We start from the raw sequence: 26,105 nt of genomic DNA on the forward strand, positions 1-26,105 counted from the left end.
AGTCCCCCCATTCCTTCTCCGTCAGGGGTACGGTGTAGCCCCAAGAAAACGCAGTCACGTGCTAGGTCCCGATACGGGGGTCAGTCTTTCTCGTCAGGACGTGACTCTTCGGATTCGTCAAGCAGTGAACGGAGGAGACGACAGAGGAGGAAACGAGATCGGTCGGTGCGGAGGAACTCCCCTTTGCGGTCTCCCACAAGATCTCGGGACAGGGTGAGTCCCAGTTCCCCTCCTCCCAAAAGCAGGAGAACAACCCCCCCAGTAGGGACGTGGAAACGAGGTCGGTCTGTGCGGAGGAACTCCCCTTCGCGGTCTCCCACAGGATCTTGGGACAGGATGAGTCCCCGTTCCCCTACACCCAAAAGCAGGAGACCAGTCTCTCCGAAAGGGACGTGGGTGTTCGTCCCAGGGAACAACTTTAAAGACTTTTCCAAGCCTATTGGTTCGACACATGAGCGGGCAGGAGACAGTCCCCCTAGAAGGACCTCCACGTGCCGCGTCAGGGAATCACCAGATGAGCGAAGGGCTACATCTTGCAGGCCTAAGACCCGTCCTGGAGACGTTTATCCCGCCCAGCGCAGGGGGCCGTCGTCTAGGCCGGGCAGCCTCGACAGGTCTCCCCATCGAGCCCCCAGAAGGGGAAGGACACCTCCATCGAACTATCTCACGGAGGACACCGTTTCACCGAAAAAGGCCACGAAGAGGAGAGAGACGGCGGACGTCGAAGGTAAAGGGAACCGTGGACCCTGCCATCACGGCAGAGACCGAGATCACGATTCGCCCCGTCGGTCGGAAGGAGGGGAGGGCGAGTCGGCGGTGACGGAGGACTCAGCGTACAGGAGAGTCCTTGCCTTAATTATTGGTTATAACAACCTTATAGAACCCGCCACTCAAGAGGAAGAACCCTGGACTTCAGGCCTGAACAAGTTCATAGCTGTCCCCGCCCAGAAAAAGTCCTCTCTCTCTCTTCCCGAGGCCAGTAACGTGGGGATTGGAAAGACTCACATTGATAAGGTCATATCCCGCAATAGCGACTCCTGCAGGGGTCACAGCTCAGCAAAGCTCCTACAGGGTTTGAAGTCGCAAACGAAATACTACTCTTTAGAAAATAGGCCGACCGGTGCGTGCAAGACCGAGGAAACCATAGACATCCTGTGCCAGGGCATCTCCGACGGGAGGGCATCGGCAGCATCTACCTTCTTCTCCCCTTCCGAGTCGGCAATGATGGAGGAGATGTCCAAGGACTTAGTTAATGTGGCCTCCTGGCTGGATTGGTGGGCCACCACCCTAGTAGGCACCCAGATTCCTACAGACTCCATGGAACCTGCAAAACGGGAGGCTCTGAATGAGTTGCTGGGGTCAGGTAGCCGCGCCCTTAAATTCCTGACCTTTCAGTCTTTGGCTCTCTCCGCAAACTGGATTCTCCGGAGAAGAGACGCCCTAGTCAAGAACCTTCCCATTAAGATTCCTGACAGGGAAGCGAAAGCCTTGAAGACCTGCTCCGTCTGGGGGGAGCAGCTTATTCCGACGAAGAAGGCGGAAGAGGTCGTGGAGAAGTTGGCCAAAAAGAGGGAGCTACCTACCCTGAAGCCACAGACGGCACGCCGCCCCATCTTCAGGAGGCCAGTGACAGAAGCACCCATGGCCGCGCGTACCACACCAACTCAAGAAAGGAGGAAACTCTCGTCAGGACAGTGGTCTTCCTCTGTGGTTCCCCCCCGAAGAGGTTCATCTTCTAACCCCCCAACGTATAGGTCTTCTTTCTACTCCTCCAGGAGGGGGAGAACAGGCCGTTCCTCCCGTAGGAGATAAGATGGGAGGCCCCCCTCCCCTGCCCAAGCCTCAGGTAGGGGGATGCCTCAGACTCACTTGGCAAGCATGGAAGCTCCACGGAGCAGATCCCTGGACAGTAACAGTACTAAAGGAGGGCTACAGGATCCCCTTCATGGAAGAGACACCCCCCCTAGTTCCAGCAACGCAGGCAGACTGGTTGGTGCCCAAGGACCTGGCGAAGAGGGCAGCGTTGGACGAAGAAGTCAAGACGTTGCTGCAGAAGGGAGCTTTAGAAACAGTGACATTCCCGGGTCCGGGGTTCTACAGCCGCCTGTTCCTAGTGGAAAAAGCGACAGGAGGGTGGAGACCTGTAATAGACCTGTCAGCCCTCAACAGGTTTCTCAGGAAAGTGACCTTCAAAATGGACACTCCAAGAACGGTCATGCCATCCTTGAGAGAGGGCGACTTTATGATTTCTATAGACCTCAAGGACGCCTACTTCCAAGTGCCCATTCATCCGTCGAGCAGGAAGTTTCTCCGGGTCAAGTGGGGTACCCAGGTGTTACAATTCAAGGCCCTATGCTTCGGTCTTTCAACAGCCCCCCAGGTATTCACGAGGGTCTTTACGACGGTCTCCATATGGGCCCACGAACGGGGCATTCGACTCATCAGATACCTGGATGACTGGTTACTCCTTTCATCCTCAAAGGAAGACTTGAAACAACAGGGCGAAGATCTTCTTCAGTTGTGCAAGACCCTGGGCATCGTGGTCAACTTGGAGAAATCACAGCTAACCCCATCCAACAGGAGGACGTACCTGGGAATGGTCCTGGATTCGTTACAGGTCAAGGCATTCCCAACCACGGAAAGGCTGGACAACCTGGATCGAGTGCTCCGGCCCTTCCTTCTGGGTCTCCCCAGAAGAGCGCAGGATTGGCAAAGGTTGGTAGGGCACCTGGTGTCCCTAGAGAAGCTGGTACCTCACGGGAGACAGAACTTAAGGGTGGTTCAATGGAACCTGAAAGAACATTGGAACCAGAAAAGTTCCCCGGACATTGTGGTTCCTCTCCTTCAGGAGTCCAGGAAGGCCTTGGAATGGTGGCAGGATCGGTCGAACACCCTAAGGGGGATGCCACTGTCCTCCCAACCTCCGGAGGTCCTTCTCTTCACGGACGCATCGAAGGACGGGTGGGGAGCCCATCTCCGGGAAAAGACAGCAAAGGGGGCGTGGTCAGAGGGGGAGAAATCCCTACACATAAATATCCTGGAAATGAGAGCGGTCCAAGAAGCCTGCAACCACTTCGAGGAGGACATGAGAGGGCATTCGGTGGCCCTAATGTCAGACAATGCAACGGTGGTGGCTTACGTGAAGAAGGAGGGGGGACTGAGATCAAAAGAGTTGTGCGAACTAGCCCTTCAAATCCTAAAATGGGCGGAACAGAAGGACGTCATCCTGACGGCAAGGTTCATTCCAGGGAAGAACAACGTCCTAGCAGACGGCCTCAGCAGAGTGGGGCAAGTGGTAGCAACAGAATGGTCCCTACACCCACAAGTGGCAAGCTACATTATACAGATGTGGGGATCTCCGGTAATGGATCTGTTTGCAACAAGGTTGAACGCGCAACTCCCCGTATTTTGTTCTCCCGTCCCAGATCCGAAGGCGGCAATGGAAGACGCCTTTCAGCACAAGTGGGACGGACTGGACGTGTACGCCTTCCCCCCCTTCTCCCTGATAAAGCAGGTCCTCAACAGAGTAAGGGCAGCAACCAACCTAAGGATGACTTTGGTAGCGCCTTGGTGGCCGGAGAGAGAATGGTTCGCGGACCTAAGGAACCTCACCGTCCTACCTCCTTGGCCTCTACCCGACAGGTCAGACCTACTAAAACAGCCACACTTTCAGCGGTTTCACAGAAACCCGCAAGCCCTTCGTCTTCACGCCTGGAGATTATCCAGCGGCTCCTGAAGAAGCAAGGGTACTCCGGCAAGACAGCCAGGAGGATGTCGCTATACCTGAGGAAATCATCCACAGCCGTCTACCAGTCTAAGTGGGCGGTATTCGTGAAGTGGTGCAGGGACAAGAAGATAGAGCCCTTGGAAGCGTCAGTGCCCATGATAGCCGACTTCATGGTTTATCTCAGGGACAAGTTAGACATGTCAGTTCCAGCGATCAAGGGAGTTCGGGCGGCTCTGGGTAAAGTCTTTCTTCTCAAGGGCATAGATCTCGGCTCCTTCAGGCATATCTCCATGCTTATCAGAGCGTTCGAACAATCATGCCCCCCTTCCGCCCCTAGAATCCCGAGTTGGGACTTAGCGTGAGTCCTAGATATGTTACGGAAACCACCATTCGAGCCCTTAAAGGACATTGATGACAAGAATCTCACGCTCAAGGCGGTCTTCTTGCTAGCATTAGCCTCGGCTAAGAGGGTGGGCGAGCTACACGGACTGTCATTCGAGGTGGAACACACTAGGGGATGGAAGGAAGTAACCTTTAAGTTTGTCACATCCTTCGTCGCCAAGACTCAGAACCCCTCGGTGTGGGATCCGAGGTTTGAAAGCTTTTCGATTCCACCAATCCCGAATAAAGGAAACCCGGAGGACCTAAAATTATGCCCGGTCAGGATTATTAGGAAATACCTTAAGAGAACGGCAAACCTCCGCCCGTCTATCAAGAATCTCTTCGTCTCATGGGGAAAAATAAAGAAAAACATATCCAAAAATACGGTTTCGTTCTGGCTCAGGAAAGTGATCACACAAGCCTACTTAAAACAAGGTCTTCCTACACCGGGGAAACCCAGAGCTCATGATGTTCGGGGCATTAGCACCTTTCTAACGTTCGAAAAGAACATGTCAGTAGCGCAGGTTCTTCGAGCGGGAACTTGGTCCAACCAGTCGACCTTCACCGCACATTATCTCAGGGACTGTACGAGAAAGTCCCTAGACGGGTTTTCTATCGGGCCGGTCATCTCAGCCCTGCATTCAGTTTGACGGCTCAAGCCCCAGGCTCAATCGCGAAACATAAAGTATCTAGACACAAGGAGCCGAGTTCTATTTTCCCCCCTTTTCTAACTTTCTCGTACCGTCAGTTGTCATCAAGAAATATCGCTCATTACACAAGACGAAAATTTGCCATATCAAGCACAACGAAGATATTGCAGAAGGGTAAGTGTTATATCACACTTAATGAGTCTTTTACGTAGTTTTCCCTACTGTCCATCGGGGTCAGGGCTTAAGGGCACTCCCCCCTCCTAAGGTGTAAGTCTCCTAGAAAGTGTTTCGAGGTAAGTCTCTGTGTCGGAACAAATCACAAATTTTAAGTAATTTGTATTTTTCCTAACAATACTTACCGAAGAAACACTTTCGGTTTAGGGCCCCCCCAACCGTCCCCGCAGTGCCCCACTGACCTCGTGGTATTGTTCATTACATAAAACTTACTGGCGAGGGCTTCTCAAAGACGCGCGACCTTCTCGGGCAATGCCCCCAGGTCATGTTATTTCCCGTTATTCAGGACAGTATAGAACATGGAAGTAGGGGGAAACTACGTAAAAATCTGGTCGTCGGACAGGAGTTACCAGTAATCTCCTAGAAAGTGTTTCTTCGGTAAGTATTGTTAGGAAAAATACAAAATACTTAAAATTTGTGATATATGTATATATATATATATATATATATATATATATATATATATATATATATATATATATATATATATATATATATATATATATGTATATATATGTATATATATATATATATATATATATATATATATATATATATATATATATATATATATATATATATATATATATATATATATATATATATATATATATATATATATATATGTGTATATATATATATATATATATATATATATATATATATATATATATATTATATGTATATATATATGTGTATATGTATATATATATATATATATATATATATATATATATATATATATATATATATATATATATATATATATATATATATATATATGTATATATATGTATATGTATATGTATATATATATATATATATATATATATATATGTATATGTATATATATATATGTATATGTATATATATATGTATATATATGTATATGTGTATATATATATATATATATATATATATATATATATATATATATATATATATATATATATATATATATATATATACATATATATATATATATATATTTTTTTGGGCTCAAGCCATGGCGTCCTGATGGAAGGTTCCTTTTTGGTAGCTTCCTTGGGTAAATAACTGCTAAGATATTCCCAGAGAATTTAATCACAGGTTATCACAGAATTCTAACTTCTGGAGCGAGTATCCTAAAGGTTTCCCTTTAAGACATCGTATATCAACAGGGGACGCATGTATTAACGCGCCACATAGCTATCTGCACCCCGAACAGAGATAATGCTTCGGTGTGTGAAGGCGGAGAATAGCTGGGAGCCGTTCCATAGCTAATCTCCTCCGTGGCTACTTTTGGTACTCGAGACGTAAACAAACGGGCGTCATTGCTTAAATGACGTCACGTCCGTCTTCATCCTTTGTTCAGTAGCTCGCCCTACTTAGACGGATTTTCCCTGTGCTTTACTTATCGCTTTGCATCTCTATTATGTCGCTACCTTCGGCCTCGCCTTCTTCTGGAAAGTTGAGTACAAGGTTCCAGTATTGTTTAGTTAAGCTCTGACCGTAAAGTAAATATTACTTTCCGAGATTTTTGTTGTTTTGTGGCAGAGCTGTGCCTCTACCGGACCCGCCATTTTATGGCGTTGTTGTTATGCATGCCTTATTTAGTTAGCCACAACAACGCTTCCGGCCTCATTTACTAATCGATAACATTAGTTTATTTAGTCTTCATAGCTAGGAACTTTTATATCGTGTTTTGACGCTTTTTTATCGGTCATCGATTTACCTCATACCAGTTGGCTACTATAGCCCCCATGCCAGAGCGCCTATATATCAGTGTTCATGCATGATTTTATTAGTGATCCTAGGCTAAGTTATGAAGATAGTGGCATTATTTTACAATACTATTGACTGTGATGCAAGTGTTTTCGCCTTCAGGGACCATATAGGGGATAGGTTAGTTAGTGTTCCTTCCTAACCTAACCTACTTGTAGGACCCCTATATGCTTCCTTTATCCCCCTGCCCTTGGCATTCCCTCTGTATAGCCTTGCTTCCCTTACTACGTAAAGGGATCAAGCGCCTACCAGAATATATTATCGCCTCTCAGTCCTCCCTAAGGGAATGAACCCCCCTTAGGGTTGCGCCTGAGAGTGAGGAACGGCTAGCCCTTCCTCTATGGCTAGGACTAGTCTATGACTGTCCTGCGATAGCGATATGTCTTCTATCCTTCCTAGTTCAGGGCTCTTAGCCCTGCTCTAGATTAGGTTTTGGAAGGGTAATTCTGTTCCCTGCTGAAACTGTACCCATGCACCGTTTCAGCCAGGCTGCCTTATCTTAGGTTAGGGAGTGTCCTCCCTTTCCTAGTGGCCGCTCTGGTACAGAACCCCTTCCATGGAAGACTCTTCTCCCCTCCCCACCTATCTCTTGTATGGCCTAGCCTACACTTAGGTTAGTCTATACCCATCTGTCCCCTGTCCTACAACTCCTCCTTAGGGTGGAGTGATAGGGCTACCTTGAGCTTCTATGTGCAGTCCGCTCTGGTACATATACCCTTCATAGTGTCCTATGGGGTTAGCCACTGGATGTGTTCTGTATGTAGAGGTCTCCCCCTCTTTGGGTGTCCCCTAGCCCTCCCTTGGGCTACCCTAGCTCCCGGTCCTCTGAGGCCCCTGCTTCTGGGTGATAGAGCCAGCCTCTATCATGGGTACACCCTCTCAGGGGGGGATGTCTGGGAGTCCATGACTGGACTTCTTACATCCCTCCCTCTGTCTCTTTCACTATCCGGGTGCCGGTCCCTTGCCGCCTCCACTGTCGGCGATACCCACCTCCTACCTTGGTGACTCTCCCCTTACCCTCATGGCCGCCAGCCCCCCGTGTGCCGGGGGACTGCCGACTGCCGCCGGCTTCCTGCCGATGGCTCTCCTCCTTCCTCATAGCTTCGCCGTCCGCCTGCCGGTCGGCCACCGGAGTGCCGGAATCCACTGCCGGAAACCTGGTTCCGCTATAACCATCCTTGTCCCTGTCACCAATCTGGCATCCTCCGACTGCTGGATCCGCCGCTCCCTCTGCCGGCGTGCCGCCGTTGTGCCGGCGGCCGCCACCCTGGTATTACTCTTGACTTATATATTGTCTGTCCTAATGCCAGAAACTGCTGGAGCGGCCTCCGGCGTGCTGGAGGTCTGCCGGAACCCCCCGGAGGCGTCAAGACTACTTGCACCCCCTTCCACTAGCTATCATATGAATACTGATAGCCCTACACTGCAAACAGATGGCCTGTTTACGCTATTGGATCAGTACCTTGGTACTGTTCTATTGGTAATCATGCTGTCCCTTTGTATTCTTCAGATTTCCAGCATGCTGCGTGTATCTTAGCGCGGCTGGTTGCCGGAAGCAGTTACCCTAGGGGACCCTTTAGCCCCCTAATTTAGGACTGAGTGGCCTCGGTCCCAAACTTATCCTTGGCAATTTCCATGGAATTCCATTGCCCTATGGACTTCTACGGAATACTATCCTGTGCCTTCGGCCATCTCGGATTATCCAAGGATAAAGCTTGCGGTAGCTAGCCGGGCGGGATGCATGGAGTATGTTTTCTTTACTATTTCAATCTCTGTGCATCACACCCTTTATCAAGTTAAAATTAATGATTAATGTTAACTTAGCTTAAGAGCCATTCTTATGACTCCCCCCATACTCATTTTCTCTTTCTTCCACAGGAGGAGCAGATGAAGTGTGACTTCGACTTCTGCGCTGTGAAACGCCCGCACTTCTACGGGCATACGGCTTGCAGGACTCACGCCCCTTGTGCTAACAAGAAAGGGGATTTGAAATTCTGGGACCCGCTGAACTGTACGGTCTGCCAGGCTCACATAGCTGATGGCTTCCATAACCCTCCCTCAGCGGAGGTCAGGGACATTGCTCGAGAGAAGCTACGCAAATGGGTGCGTGGCTTCCAGAAGAATGCCACCGGACCGTACCTGGCCACTGAAGAATTGAGGTCACTTCTGTTCCCAAAGGCCTCCCCTGATTCTGTGGTGCCCAAGGATTTGATCCCCACTGTCCAAATTACGGTGGAACCTGATGTAGTCATGGCCCAGTCCATGCACGAGTGCCGCCTAGATTCCGATGATGATGAACACATGTCGGATGTCTCGGAGGGTACGGAGAAGACCCTTATGGCTCAAGGAGCTGAAGATGATGAAGACCAGGTGGAATACGCCGAGTCGGAGCAAGAGGTCGCTCCTCCTTCCATCACCACCCCTACTCCTACACCGACGGAAGTGTCTCTCCCGTCTACCTCCACGACCCCAGAACCCTTATCATCCACCCAAGAAATGCTCCGGTTGATTAAAGCCGTCATGGACGACAAGCTGAAGGAGAATCAGGAGTTCATCAGGTCCATGATAGGATCCAAAGAACCGAAGAAGATCTCGGTCAAGGATCTCCCTGCTTGCTCTCATGCCAACCCATGGAGGTATGCTGAGCATATGGTGATAGCGACCGGCAGAATCTTTGTCAGTGACAAGATCGGCTCGGTCCCCCTGGAAGACGTGGAATTCTTCCCAAATTTTGAGGCCTACCCGGACTGTTACGTCCGACTTCGCTCTGAACCTGCCTCTAAAGAAGAGACCGAACCGAAAGAAGAGATAGTGTTCGATCTCGCGAAGGCCCAGGCTATGCTAGCCAACACGTTCAAAAGTAGGGGTTTTACCTGCTCTAAGCTTCCGGCCCTGAGCAAGAAGCACCCTACCTACGTCGCACCCGAGGATGCAGTACTTCCATTCATGGAAAAGGCCTTCGCTGCGTGCCTCAAGGCTGTGGAAGAGGGAAAAGCCTGCCCTGCACTGGAGGAGTGCAGACCCTTCTCCATAGTTACTCCCCCCGACGCCCGACACTGGAAGGACATCCAGCATACTTTCGTCGTGGGAAAGCTAGATCCTGACGTCGCCGGACGTCAGTTTAATGAAGACCTCCCGAAACTTAACGATCACCTCCTTCGTCGGGAACAAGATACGAAGGAGAGGCTCGCAGCATCCATGTCCCACCAAGTCCAACTTGAAATTATGGCCTGTGACACCAGAGTACCAGACCACTACATGGTACTTGCCAAATCCCACATGGCAACCCTGATGAAGGACATGTACCACTTCATGAAGGCTCGGAGAGCCTGTCGTGAATTCGTGTTCGCAGGTGCCACTGTGAAACACGAACCCCGGAGGCTGATTTCCTCCAACATCTGGGGCAAACACCTCTTTCCTTCTGACCTTGTGAAGGAGATCACCGACAAAGCCGCCACGGAGAATAGGAACCTTCTCCACAAGTGGGGCATGTCAAAGAAGAGAAAATCCTCTCAGGACGACGGACCTCAACCTAAGAGGAAAGCTTCAAAACAGAAACCCCAGCAACGTCAACCAAGACGTCAGTTTCCGGGACCCGCTACCTCCCAAGTGGCAGCTCAGCCACAACAGACCTTTCAACTGGTCACCCAACCGGTATTGTCACAGTCACCGGTTTTCACCACTGCTTTCGAGCAACAGACGACTACCTTTCGTCCCAAAGGTAGAGGCTCAAACAGAGGTGCAGGCAGAGACGCGTCTCGCCGTCCCTCCAGAGGCAGAGGGGGAAAGGGAGCTAGCGGCCGAGGCAGCAAGCCCTCGGGACACCAGAAGCAATGAATTGCTTCCGGTGGGAGGAAGACTCCGCCAATTCCAGGATCGTTGGACCTTCGATCCCTGGGCACACAGCATCGTCAAGAAGGGTCTAGGCTGGAGTTGGACTCAACCACCCCCAACATTCCAGCAGTTCTTCCAACAATCAACCCCCCTTCTGGAAGAATATGTCCTAGATCTCTTGAACAAGAAGGTGATAAGGAAGGTTAAGTCCACCAGGTTCCAAGGGAGACTGTTTTGTGTCCCCAAGAAAGACTCCGACAAACTCAGAGTTATTCTGGACTTATCCCCCCCTCAACAAGTTCATAGCGAACGACAAGTTCAAGATGCTGACTCTTCAACAAATAAGGACCCTTCTGCCTCGAGGTTCTTACACGGTCTCCATAGACCTGGCGGATGCCTACTGGCACGTTCCAATGAACCATCACGCTTCCTCCTACCTAGGATTTCGACTCCAAAGGAAAAGCTACGCCTTCAGGGCCATGCCCTTCGGCCTCAATGTGGCCCCTCGGATCTTCACAAAGCTGGCAGATGCCATAGTACAACAGCTCCGCCTCCGAAACGTCCAGGTGATGGCCTACCTCGACGATTGGCTAGTTTGGGCTCCATCGCCCGAGGATTGTGTAAAATCCTGCAGCAAAGTCTCCCAGTACCTAGAACACCTGGGATTCAAGATGAACGAGAAGAAATCTCGCCTCTCTCCAGCTCAGAAGTTCCAGTGGTTAGGAATCCAATGGAACCTTCAGTCACACCGCCTTTCCATCCCCCAGAAGAAAACGAAGGAAATAGCAGGGTCTGTCAAGCGACTACTGAAATCCAAACGGATCTCAAGACGCCAGCAGGAACGAGTTCTAGGCTCTCTACAGTTCGCCTCAGTAACAAACCCAGTGCTTCGTGCACAGCTAAAGGATGCTGCGGGAGTCTGGAGACGTTCTGCATCCATCGCTCGAAGAGACCTCAAGAGACGGCTCTCAAACAGACTTCGACTTCTCCTCAAGCCGTGGTCGGAAGCAAAGGCCCTAAAAAGGTCCATTCCTCTTCAACACCCACCTCCATCACTCAACATCCACACGGACGCTTCGCTGGAGGGTTGGGGAGGTCACTCCCACCAAAAACAGGCTCAAGGCACTTGGTCTCCCCTGTTCAAGACGTTCCACATCAACATCTTGGAGGCCATGGCGGTCCTTCTAACTCTGAAGAATCTTGGAGAAAATGGGTCTCTTTCGTCAAGACAAAAAATCCTAAAGAAATCACAATTGATTTCTGCATGTCCTTCTCCATTCACCTTCATGGACAGGGATTAGCAGCCAATACGATTTCAACTTGCAAATCGGCCTTGACTAGACCAATTCTGTATGCCTTCCAAATTGATCTGTCCAGCGACATCTTCAATAAACTACCGAAAGCATGCGCTCGTCTACGCCCAGCACCCCCACTGAAACCGATCTCCTGGTCATTGGACAAGGTGCTCCATTTCGCCTCCAACTTGGATAATGATTCATGCCCTCTCAAGGATCTGACTCAGAAAGTTATATTTCTCTTTGCTCTTGCCTCAGGAGCCCGAGTCAGCGAAATAGTGGCATTATCGAGAGAAGAGGGTCACATCCTGTTTACTGATACAGGAGACATTACCCTCTCCCCTGATCCGACGTTTCTCGCCAAAAATGAATTACCCACCAAAAGATGGGGCCCCTGGAGAATATGCCCCCTGAAGGAAGATGCCTCTTTATGCCCAGTAGAGAGCCTCAAGGTCTATCTTCGCAGAACTTCGAACTTTGGTGGAGGCCAACTCTTCAAAGGAGAAACATCGGGCAGCGACCTGTCACTGAAACAATTAAGAGCGAAATTCACCTACTTCATTCGCAGAGCGGATCCTGACAGTACACCCGCCGGTCATGATCCTAGGAAAGTTGCATCGTCTCTGAATTTCTTTCAGAGTATGGACTTTGAAAGCCTTAAAAGCTTCACAGGCTGGAAGTCCTCGCGCGTTTTCTTTAAACATTATGCGAAACAAGTGCACGAAGTCAAACATTTTGTGGTAGCCGCAGGTAGTGTTATGAAACCTGCACCTAACTCTGCATAGAACAGTGAGTTACTTGGGACTCTAACTCTTCGGGTGCCTATGTTGACCCTCGAGCGATACATAGTGATGTCGAAAACACTTAGTGCTTTTATAACTGTTCTTATCCCAGGTGAAATGTCATAGTTGTCACACAAGTGCCGCATGCCCTGAGCATGATGTGTTTTAATCAAAGACTTAACGTTCCTCGAGAACGAGTGCCTACTAATAAATTTGAAATTCCCTTTCAGATTCAAGAGCAAGTCTTTATTACTATGTACATTGTAATTACTGTAAATGAACTTTACTTATTGCTGCAATTCATTTAATTTCTGCAATTGTGAAATAAAATTTCGATTTTATTACTTGTGCGTCTCATTCAGCTCCTACTTACTATGAAATACATGCCTGTCATAGTTTTATTATCCCCTTTCCTTATGGTTCATGGAGAAATTAAGGTACTAACCCTTTATTTATACACTCTGACAATGTAATATTCCAATACGAATACTTACTCTTCATACCCTGGAGACGAAACCAACCTTCTCAGCACACAGTGTCCAACCACCACTGGTCTGCCTTCCAGAATGTTCCGATACGAATGCCAACCATTCAGTCTCGTCTCCAAGTTCTTCAGGTTCTTCTATCAGGGTGAATAGCCCTTCAATAACCACTTTGACGTCGGCATGGCCCGTGGGAACTTCACTGCCAAGGGGGGCAGGAAGATTCTTCCCTACGGTTCTTTACTAAGATTACTATGCTATTTGTTCAAAGCCCTTGGCACTCACCAATAGGGGAAAATCTACCACGATACATTGATTCTCTGGTATTCTTCCATCAGGACGCCATGGCTTGAGCCCAAAAAACGGATTTTGAGCGAAGCGAAAAATCTATTTTTGGGTGAGATAGCCATGGCGTCCTGATGGACCCTCCCTGCTACTTCGTCCAGTTTTTAGGTCCCACCCTGCTCTGCTGTATCATGGTGATCGGCAAGCAACTGGCTTCAGGATGAAGACGGACGTGACGTCATTTAAGCAATGGCGCCCGTTTGTTTACGTCTCGAGTACCAAAAGTAGCCACGGAGGAGATTAGCTATGGAACGGCTCCCAGCTATTCTCCGCCTTCACACACCGAAGCATTATCTCTGTTCGGGGTGTAGATAGCTATGTGGCGCGTTAATACATGCGTCCCCTGTTGATATACGATGTCTTAAAGGGAAACCTTTAGGATACTCACTCCAGAAGTTAGAATTCTGTGATAACCTGTGATTAAATTCTCTGGGAATATCTTAGTAGTTATTTACCCAAGGAAGCTACCAAAAAGGAACCTTCCATCAGGACGCCATGGCTATCTCACCCAAAAATAGATTTTTCGCTTCGCTCAAAATCCGTTATATATGTATATATATGTGTATATATATATATATATATATATATATATATATATATATATATATATATATATATATATATATATGTATATATATATGTATATGTATATATATATATATATATATATATATATATATATATATATATATATATATATATATATATATATATATATATATATATATATATATATGTATATATATGTGTATATATATATATATATATATATATATATATATATATATATATATATATATATATATATATATATATATATATATGTGTGTGTGTGTGTGTGTGTGTATATATATATATATATATATATATATATATATATATATATATATATATATATATATATATATATATATATATATATATATATATATATATATATAATGTATATATATATATATATATATATATATATATATATATATATATATTTATATATATATATAGGGCTTATATATTTTATTAGATGCCAATAGATTCTGTTATTTTTAATTTTTTTTTCTCTTTTCTTTTAACATTCCGGCTTATATATTTTATTAGATGCCGAGAAAAAAATGATTTATTTTTTTAAATGTTTTTTAAATGTATTTTTAACAATGCAAATGTTCTATAGTTTTTTCAATTACATATTACTAGCGTACTAACAGCTTTCCGTACACACGCTATTTCCAGACCATTTTACTCCTTTAGCGAATGAGGTGCCCACTTCAAACGGCTTTAAACTGAATTAAATAAGGAGTTTTGTCTGGACATGGCAAAACGTTCTGTTCTAGCTGCAAACTGTTCCGTAACCTACGCCAAACAAGGATGTTCACGGTCACACTTAATCCTGCTAGTAGTATGTGGTGAAGAAATTCCTTATAAGTCGGTTACAGGTGGTCCCTCTCGGTCAATTTCATCAACCGCTTGGCTACCTGTTTGTTGTATGGGAGAGGTAGTGATGGCATTGTAGACATCCACGTGAAGTTCGCGAAGTAGGCTCATTCTCTGATGATAGTCCTTATCCCGATCACCATGGAATTAGGGGAAGTCCCGATACAACCATCTGCTGCAACAAAGATTTTTGCATAGGACGTGGATCCGTCCGGGCATGATACATTGAAGCCGTCCTTGTCGTATCGTATCCACGAGCCATTGTTCAGTCTGCAATTGAACTCATTATTGTCAAAGGGATAAAGCTTATCCAGACAATTTTCACTTGTATGGGAGAGAGCACCGTCTAGCACTATACCTAACTCGCATGAATCCATAAGTTTTTATGGAATTCAAATGAGTCAGCTGTACATATTTTTCTATCCATTGCGTCTGAACAGTGAGTTAATTGATTTAAGTCTTTAATGACCGTATATGTTTCCTTGTCTGGGGAAATCAATACATGTCCTGTCAAACTGGATATTACTGGATTTGAGTGATTCGTCATGAAAGTCGGAAATGGTGATATCCTGTAAGATTGCCAGGCATCAGAAGAATCAAAGGGAATTGTAATCATAATCCTGTTATTTTCAACGCTTACTGTAATTAGGCTGTAATAAAATTCTAACCTACGTTCGCCTAACAAAGGAACATAGCCTAGTTTATCCCGTCCGTTCTCCAGAACTAACTTTAAGTATTTTATAGGCAACAAATTGGGCGACAGTACACCTTTAGTTGCTAACGTGATAGCTTCTACATAATCCTTGGATTTCTCAATAAAATGTGCAATTCTGTTATGTATGTGATCTATCTTTGAATCATAATACGTTAACGTTGCCAACAAATCCTGTACAGTACTGCCATAATCTGACTGATATTACTGGAATGTTCATTTACTAAATCCATAATTTGATTGATTGAAGCTAACTGATTCCTTAGTTCTGACATAATCAATTCATCTTCATGAGTCAAGAACTCAATTTTCTTATTTTGATTACTAATCTTAAGACGATTGGAAATTCCTAAACTTAAACTTGCAATACACCCAAAGATGTTTAATGCAGCAAAAATAAACGGGTTTCGTCTTTCTTTATGTTCGTGCCCTACAGTCCACATCAAAAGGTCACGAGCCAAAGATTCTGTCTCGTAAGTCTTATTTTGCAAGTCATCAGATAGCATCTCTGCAACTTTTAGTGTCGATCCAAGCGAACTCTCTGTAGTCAAATGAAAATGTCTTCTATGCAACTCATCTAATGAGACAGCAAACCTTGAAATGGCGCTTTTTAAGCTAGTGACATCATTCTCTGGAAGAAAAATTGCTTGCATATGCACTTCTACAACTACGTTGCTCGATGTAATAAAAACGTCTTCTTGTCTTTCAACTGTACTGCCATATTTAAAATCTATACTTTTAGTTTTAGAGCTCGTCCCACACGAGAAAAATGTCTGAGCGAACAATATCACTCCCAACAACAAAAAATTCATCTTGGAAACCTGTAACGAGAAAAATATATGTAATTACTCCTGTATTAAGAAGAAAACTTTTAATCACACAAATAAAAATCTCTCTCTCTCTCTCTCTCTCTCTCTCTCTCTCTCTCTCTCTCTCTCTCTCTCTCTCTCATATATATCCGTGGGTTGGGATATGTTTTGAACTCTAAACCTATTGGCCGTTAATGTTTCCAAAATGTTAAATGGGCCTTCAAACTTAGGTGTTAGTTTATAATTGGGTCCTTTACGTACATTTATCTGTATATATACATTATCACCCACGGTATATGTTTTAGTTGGCTTCGCTATTTTATCATGATTCCTTTTCATTATGATTTGTGATTTTTCTAAATTCTTTCGAAGGATATCATATCGACTTTTGCTTGCATTTATACATTCTTTTAAAGGATTTGATAGATTAGTTGTAGGCGTTAATACATGGAAAGGCGTTCTAACTGGGGTACCATACAATGCTTCATGCGGTGACATTTTAATTGATATATGATGTGAATGATTCAGAGTACTCAGTGCCGCAGGTATTGCAATATCCCAGTTGGGGTCTGATCCCCCTAGTGTTACTCTTAATATATTTAAAACCTTCCTATTTGCTCTTTCCACTAGCTCATTCGACTCTGGGTGATATATCATGGTATTTATTTTCTTTATGCTAAGGAATTCACACAATGAGGTAAGAAAGTGATTATTAAATTCACCACCCGAGTCTGAGATTATCATGTGTGGAATTCCATGTTTACAAATGTAACACTCGTAAAACTTCCTAGCGCATTCAATCGCAGTTTTAGTTTTAAGCGCTATTAGTTCTGTATATTGAGTTAAAGCATCTATAATTACTAAGAGGTGCTTATTTCCTCTCTGACTCGTAAAATCCTGTTAACAAATCTAAATGTATTCTTTCAAAGGGTTGATTGGGCACGGGATAAGGCCCTAGGCTGACAGGTGTTTTCGTATGCCCTTCGTTTACCTGACATGTGCGACAATTAGCTATGTGTCTTTTTATATCTGTAAGCTTCGTATGCCAATAAAACAATGATTTGGCTTTCTGTGACATTAATGAGAACCCCGGGTGTCCATGTAATGGATTTGCATGCAACCAATTCAGGACAGTGGAAATAATTGAGATTGGTACTACTACCTGGTCATTAGTTACATGTGGTGTATTGCGGGTTTTCCTTGTCACAGTCCTACACAGAATATTATCTATGATTATATAATTCTGCTGCTTATACTTTATATATCCCTTTTCCTTATGATTGCCTTTCAAAGCATTTATAATTGTTTCTATTTTCTGATCTTTTCTTTGCTCAGTCTGTAATAATTCAGCGCTCCAGCCTAAATCTTCTTGTTCAGATATCGTTTTAACAATAGGCATGGATGTTGATATATCTATTAATTCAGCTAAAGGCTCCGTACAAGATGACATGGGGTTGCGTGATAATGCATCCGCAATGATATTTGCTTTCCCAGGTAAATACCCGATTCTTGCGCCAAAATCTTGAATGATCAAATGCCACCGAGTTCGTTTAGGGCTGTGGTTGAAGCCTTTAAAGAACTCGGTTAGTGGTTTATGGTCAGTAAGAACCTTAACGGGATAACCGTAAATTATGAACTTAGAATGCACTAGTGAATTAACAATAGCTAGCCCTTCCTTGTCTATTACTGCATACTTACTTTCGGAAGTTCTCAGTTTTCGAGAATAAAAAGCTATCTGGAAAAATTGTTTATCATATTGCTGAAGCAACACCCCTCCTACTCCTAAGTCTGAGGTGTCTGTTGCAATGAAGAATTCCTTACCTAAGTCAGCAAATTTTAAGATAGGAGAACTACACAGTTCATCTTTCAAGGTATTAGACGCCTGTTGATGATGCTCAGACCACATGAAATCTACGCCCTTCTTTGTAAGATCAGTTAAAGGAGCGGCTATTATGGAATAGTTGCGTATAAAACGCCTGTAATATCCACTACAACCCAGAAATTGCTGTATTCCCTTGACATTAGTAGGTATGGGAAAATTACGTATAGCCGACACCTTATCATGGACTACTTTAAGACCTTGGCTTGACACCATGAAACCCAAATATACTAATTCTGTTTTGAAAAATTCACACTTACTAATCTTTACCCTTAAGTTATGTTGTCTTAATCTCTGTAGTACTAGTTCTAATTTACGTAGATGTTCTTCTAAGGTGTTGGAAAAGATTACAAGATCGTCCATATAGGCATGCAATATATCCCCTAACAAGTCTCCAAACACTGTTAATCATTCTTGTGAATGTTATGGGAGCACAACGTAAACCAAAAGGCATCCGTAAAAATTAATATGTCCTCTGGCTGTGTATGGGATACTATCTTCTTCTAATGATATCTGGTGAAAGCCTTTAAGTAAGTCCAAACTGGTAAAATATTTATTCTGACCTAACAAAGACAAAATATCGTCGGTATATGGCACTGGGAATCAATCAGGGATTGTCTCCTCGTTTAGACGACGGAAGTCTACGCAGATACGCCATGTTCGATTTTTTTTTGGTACAACTATTAATGGAAAATTATAAGGGCTGTTTGATTTCCTAATGACTCCTTCTTCTAGCATTTTACCTACTTCATCATTTATTTAATTCTGGAATTTCATAGGGAGTCTGTACGAGGGTACATAGATAATTTTCTGCTTGTCCTTTAACCTTATTTGATGCTCGATCACATCTGTTTTTCCTAAGGATCTATCCGTAGTGGAAAAAACATCATGATATTTAGTTAAAAGTCCAAAAATTTTCTGCTGAATTTCTTCGTCTTGAATATCTTTATTGATTTTATTTTTAATAGATTGCAAAAGGGATTCATCCGCAACTGATTGAGCGTGATTGATTTCAGCAACGGTAAGAATACGCTGTTTATAAACTTCTACATCCAAGATATGTGGATTTTCGTGAATTACTAAAGTGTTATTTAAATGATTACAGACTTCAATATTACATTGTTGATGTGAGCCTTCTGTATAAATAGCTTGTGTGACAGACAATCCGTTAGTTTTCAAAGTGTCGGAAAGGATTAATATTTCAGATCTCGGTAATGTTTTCTTTATTTGCACTATTAAATTCGAAGGTACGTTTGGCTCGATAGATTGCGTGCAAGATGATATTACGGGTGAACGAGAATTCTGCTGGGTCGCGTATATTATTTCTTTATTAGTGAGACAAGTTATTGGTTCTTCAACGTACGTTACGGTTACATTTGTCGTCTCCTTTTTATCCAAAACTGATTTTAAGGTATAAGAAGACTTATAGAATTTCCCTTTGTTATACACGCCGAGCTTTGCTGGGCTAAGATAATGTTTTGATTTCCCATAGATGGGTATCCTATAATTACAGCTGGATACATATTAATGTTTTGTACAACAACAAATTTATCGGCAAACGTGTGTTTACCGACTTTGAATTGAACATGAGTTATGCCTATGACATTTAATTCATTATTTCCTATACCCGAGAGTCTAACTCCGGATTTTTCTATCGGAAAGTTCGAAAACAACAAATGATGTGTCCTCAAATCCATGATATTACGTGGACTACCAGATTCAAAAAATAACGTAAAGGATTTGTGTTCAAAATTTACAGCATATAAGGTTGGTCGTAACTCATTTTGGCTTATTATTGTATGAATTCGTTGCAAATTTACGGGAGCATGCACTGTTTTACTCAATTCGGCCGTGTGTTTCATAGGAAAATCTATTGCCTCACAATGATCTGATAAAACATTAAATTGATTATTCAATACTATTGATGTTGACATGAATGACCTTGACCCAACATCACTCTCTTCCCCACTGGAGTTAATTATGTGGTATTTGCTTTGCTCTGCACATTCTGAAAATTAGTCTGACCTTGCGAGGTCTGGTTTGACGACCCAGGCTCAGCGATATTCGAAGAAGTGTTTGTTTGTTTCGGACTCTGAACTACATTGACATTTGGCTGTTTCTTCTTATTGTTAAAATGAGGATTTTTCTTTTTATTTCCATATAGAACTGACTGTGGAATTGACTGTGTATTTCTGGGATTCTGTTGTGTCTTACGCGAGTAACACTGACTGTATGAATGAGTCGAACTATTATGTATCGAACAGAATTTCGTTCTGCAGTCCGCGATTAAGTGACCTTGACGTTTGCAATTATAACACGTCATTCTCACTACTTGACTATTATTAACTACGTTCACTTGTTGTGGCTTTGTTTCATTCTTTGCAAAAACTTGAGTTAACACGGGATCGAGGTCTGGACACTTTGCCATGTGTTTCTTTATCTTTTTATATACATCCAATTCCGTACTTGCAGGCGTTAACTTTTTATCAAAACACCGCACTAAAGCTTCAGGCAACATAAGTGTCATGCAAGTTAAATACATTAATCGTAAAAAATCTTTCACGGAGATGTTATCTCTAGTAACCCAAGTGGAATTACCTAAAATATCCTGATATTCATTAAGCCTATCAGCTATGAGAGCTGCTCTCTCAATAACATTAAGCCGATTCATAGTGGCTTGATTAAGTGTATTTCTTAACGTTAATACTACATCCAAGGCTTCTTCACCCCCATAGACCGCGCGTAACCTAACTTTGAAATCATCCCAGGTAACTGCTTCTTGACATGAAACACCTTAAATACGCACTCGCATCCCCCTTAGAAAAATCTATAAAACTTTTAGCTTCTTGTAATTGTACAAAAGGGTCTACGATTTGTTTGCCATTTAAATGGGCATCGATGGATGAAATCCATGACTCCACATTTTAAGGCAAGAACCCATTAACCCGACCTTGAAAAGGAAGGATTGCAGACCTGGCATTTACAAGCGTCACAATCGGGAGAGGATTAATCTGTCCTACGCCACTAGGTCCAGGGGTGGGGCTCACAGGGGGCGTCATGACTGCTGTATTTCTTTTCCTATCTCTTCTCTCTTCGACCCCTTGCAATTCTATGAAAATATCTATATGAATACAGACGTTCACTGCGTAAACGCATAAGCACGCAATGATAAAGATTATAACAAAATTCCCCAAAACAATGCTACTAATCCCAAGACATTTCCCGAGAATTTCTGAAAGAAAGCGGAACACAGATATTTCCCGAGAATTCTGAAAGATAAAGGAATTAGCACAAAGAGAGAAAATTTCTAGATGAGAATTCGGAGTTGAACACAGTTTCCTTTAATAAAAGGAAAATAAAAGATTAGCAAACCACTCACCCCAGTAATAATCGACTAACGACTCGTGATAACTACACTTCACTGCCCAAACTGAAATGAATTTGAAAATTGTACTTAGCTTTTATATGGTTCTGTGTGATGTCATCATATCCTCTCTCTCTTGATGTTTGGGTGAATGTGTCCGTCCGAGTTTCTCTCTCTCTCTCGATGTTTGGGTGAATGTTTCGGTCCAATTTCTGTTGAATGTAGTGCTTCCTGGATATGCTTTGTAAGCGTTGAACGTCAGTCCTTGGGTTTCCTAGGATGTTGATTGAAGATCCAGTTCATCAGTTTGTATGTATAACATTCATCAAATGTTTTAGTCTTCGATGGACTATGATACTTAGTCAAAATTGTAGATTCATTAACGTTGATTTCTTGAAGATCTTTCTCTGGTTTTTACAGCTTTATTTTTGATTTCTTGAGGATCTAACTCTAATTCTTAGAGTCTTATTATTAATTTCTTGAAGATCTTTCTCTGATTCTTAGAGTTTTAGCGCTGCCACCATTTATTAGTGTGCTACTGTTATTAACACACATTGAGTATGTGTTGTTTGAGATGTTGAGTCTTGAATTAAAGTCCAGCATTGTAACTTTAAAATGGTTTATTCTCTAAAAACAACAGTGTTAAACATCTCCATCACAGGAGTATAGCTGGTTTGGTCGGATGACCAATTCAGGTGAAGTATAGATTAGAACTAGCTAGAATATCGATATCATAGATATCGTATGTTTAGTTGTCTCAGCATTTAAACACAATATGTAAACTTTACATTCGTCTAGGAAGACACCTGCATCCGGTGACGACACAATCTTTCACACGGTATGCATTTGTGTTTATGCTTCAGAAAAATGTTACATTGCTGAGGAATGCAAAATACATCCTGTTATGATTTTATCTGACTACAGCAAATCTCACGCTAGCTGCTTCTTCCACAATGACATATTACGTCATGTGTTTTAAACATGTAATAACTAACTACAGTATTACAGATGGATGGAGTGAAGAAAGCTCTGGGTGATAGGAGGATAGATGTGAGAGAGGCAAGAGAGCGTGCTAGAAATAGGAATGTATGGCAAGCGATTGTGACGCAGTTCCGGTAGGCCCTGCTGCTTCCTACGGTCCCTTAGATGACCTCGGAGGTAGCAGCAGTAGGGGATTCAGCATTATGAAGCTTCATGTGTGGTGGATAATGGGGGAGGGTGGGCTGTGGCACCCTAGCAGTACTAGCTGAACTCGGTTGAGTCCCTTGTCAGGCTGGGACGAACGTAGAGAGTAGAGGTCCCCTTTTTGTTTTGTTTCATTTGTTGATGTCGGCTACCCCCCAAAATTGGGGGAAGTGCCTTGGTATATGTATGTATGTATTTAGCCTATCAGTAGACTGTCCATTAAACAGCAGTTAGTCAGTGAGGGTCACGATGAATCGGCTGACCTTAGGGTACCAAAACTTTGCAGTTTGTTTAGTTTCACCATGGTCTGTTACTTAACCCAAGCAAAAATTGAGTTAACTGTATCTCCTTTCTTAGATCTTCTACTAACCTTTTAAGAGCCATTGTATATGAATTAACCACCAAATGAAACAAAATTATTGAGTTGACAAAACAATTTTTCAGGTCTGAACTGGGCGAGAGCTGCTCATTAACTGGGCCAGTTGTCTTTATCTCAAATACATCTTTCACCTTGGCTAGGTGTCTCAACCCTTAAAGGTTCTTTCAAGTTATTTGATATCTGGGGCAAAAAAATGGGGTTTAAAAATTTATTTTGATCCCGGAGGTATTAGACTTACTTTGTTCCTCGAGGTATTAATGTATGGAGTGTATATGAGAGAGAAATAGGGGTGTGATATATTGTCATCTATTGCCAGTATATTTGAATTTACTGTATTATATCACTAATACAGTACGGTAGTGTATCATAAATTTAAAGTACAATTCCATTTCTTAAGTTTTTATTGAAAAGTGAAAAAAGAAAATATTTCTTCTATTATCCATGAAATTCCTTACCCGCAGGATGGGGCTTGACTCAATACCCCTAGATAAGGAAGGCTGAATGTACTGTTCTTGAAGATATATTTAACTAATTAAGGACTAATTATGATAAGCATAATTATTGTGAATTTTTATTTGCGTGTTGAAACTGATTTAGCAAAAGTAACCTTTGATATTTTTTTACAGCCAGTCAAGTTCTTAGAAGGTGAGCTGATTCACGACTTGTTGACCATCTTTGTCTCTGAAAAACTTCCGGGTTACATTCACTTTTACACTAATCATAAGGAGTTCATATCGTCCATAGGTAAGTATAATTTTTTAAAAACTTAAATTTGTTGGTCTGTATAATTAACACTGGAGTCTGTAACAGTTCTTATATTAATTTATATTGTTGAGCAACTACTCTGCATTCATTATACGAGATTAATCCATCAAAGCCTTGGTTAGTGTGCAATAGTAAATCTGTATCAATCTTTGGTTGGAGAATGGGTAGGACTACTCCCCCAGACTCGCCACATGTTAACTACCTCGGTAACACATTCATTGACTTTGTTTTGCTGAAGACTAAAATGCAAATCCAGCAAAGCCTTGGTTAGTGTGCAATAACAAGTCCATAATAGTCTTTGGTTGGAGAATGGGTTGAACTACTCGCCCAGACTCGCCACGTGTCAACTACCTCAGTAACAAAGTCAATAACTATCGGTTTCATTGAAGTCATTCCTTAATTTGAAGGATGATAGGTTAGCATATGCAAATGAACAGATAATATTTACTAAATAGATCATAGACTATGATTTTAAAATTCGGTCAAATTTAAAAACCCTGTCGGGAGAACATTACTCTATAATGATTGTCCTCAAATTTCATCATTTGAAATTATATAGAAAGGAGTAGAAATATGCTTGCATTTTTTAGATTTAAATTTTTTTTAAAGAAATAATATTTCTAAGTTTAGAGTATTCAGTGTTATTTTCTGTAGTGTTGGAATTTATTTTCAAGTTTTGTCCCTTGGTGACTTATTTTTTATCTCCATATTCCAAGTTTGTGATCATACGAGTAAGATAACATTTCTTAAAAGGACGATTATTAAAATCAAGGAAATTATTACAAAACTGAATGAAGTTGTTGTTCTCGGCCAGAGACCGATCTAGATGATTTGAACAGGCGTGCATTGAATCAAATTCTGATATGGACAATGTTAAAGAAAATTATTAAACTTTGCTACAGTTTTGCAAGACCACAAGGACATTGAATCTAAGGGTTGTCGTGAACTGCGTAGAAAAATCGTTAATTGAATTTCATTGGGGGAAGGTGAATGGCAGAAAATGTTTACAGGAGCCTTGTCATAGGTTTTTTAATGTTAAATTTATTTGTAAATCAAGTATGATAGATGAAAGCTAAGCAGAATTATAAAGTCAAATCATATAGATATGTGACAGCTTTTTTTTTACTTTAAAGGTGTGGTTATGTGTACTATTATATAGTGTTTTAATATCAGTGAAATAATTTTTTAGACTGATAGCTCTTTTTAGTATTAGACTTAATTCTTCTATCAATTTTCACAGGCCTTGATCATGATGCTAATGTAAGAAAAATGAGGTTGCTGACTTTCATTCAGATGGCAGAATCACAATCCGAAATGTCATTTGAACACATCATGCAAGAGTTGCAGCTTCCAGCTGAAGAAGTTGAAGGATTTGTGATTGAAGGTAATTGTAACCACTTTTATTTACCTTTACTTTATCATATCATAAGATTTGCATAAAGAAATGCTCTTGTTTATAAACACGTTTCTTTCAGACTGTTGCACCAGTTTCTTATAATTTTTAAATTTCATTGCAGCTCTGAAAACTAAACTTATAAGTGCACGGATGGACCAAAGTCAACGGAAAGTCTACGTTTCCTCAAGAGTTCACCGCACTTTTGGCCGCAACCAGTGGCAAGCTCTTCACGATACTTTAACACAATGGCGGACAAACCTCAGCCTGGTAAAGGAGTCCATGCAGGCAATTGTCAATGCACCAATGACTGGTGCTAAATGATCTTAAAATTTTCCTATAATTTAGATTAAATTCAAGGAGGATGGTAATGGATAGCTACAAGACTTCATAAATGTGTAAACACTCATGTTTATGAAGAATTTGGAAGGAGGTTTTGAGTGTCCTTGATATTTTAATCCTGTGTTTGTAAGGAATACAGATATTGAAGTAGTGAGTTTTTTCATTTCTGTTTTTAATATCCCTTAACAGTAAATGATTTCATTTGAAAATGCTTTATCTAGAGGTTTTTTTAGTGTTGGCTTTTAGAATACTGTAACTTAAAATTATTTCTGAATTAACTTACACATTTCACAGGAAATTTCAAGTAGTATTAAACTCCTTTAGAATGAAAACATAAGGAAATTTCAAGTAG

The 26,105-nt window shown here is 42.5% G+C and overlaps 1 protein-coding gene across 1 annotated transcript in view; it reads left to right on the forward strand.

Annotated features, from left to right (window-relative positions):
- Positions 1-25,903, forward strand: part of eIF3m (eukaryotic translation initiation factor 3 subunit m) — a 93,784-nt gene extending 67,881 nt beyond the window's left edge. Inside the window, exons 6-8 of the mRNA XM_068353916.1 lie at positions 23,880-23,997; positions 25,259-25,402; positions 25,536-25,903. Coding sequence (XP_068210017.1) covers positions 23,880-23,997; positions 25,259-25,402; positions 25,536-25,735 — 462 coding nt within the window. The 3' untranslated portion in view covers positions 25,736-25,903. The remainder of the gene's footprint in view (positions 1-23,879; positions 23,998-25,258; positions 25,403-25,535) is intronic.
- The last annotated feature ends 202 nt before the right edge of the window (positions 25,904-26,105 follow it).

Source organism: Palaemon carinicauda, chromosome 30 (genome assembly GCF_036898095.1).
Source record: "Palaemon carinicauda isolate YSFRI2023 chromosome 30, ASM3689809v2, whole genome shotgun sequence".
In the NCBI taxonomy this organism is placed as follows: Eukaryota; Metazoa; Arthropoda; class Malacostraca; order Decapoda; family Palaemonidae; genus Palaemon; species Palaemon carinicauda.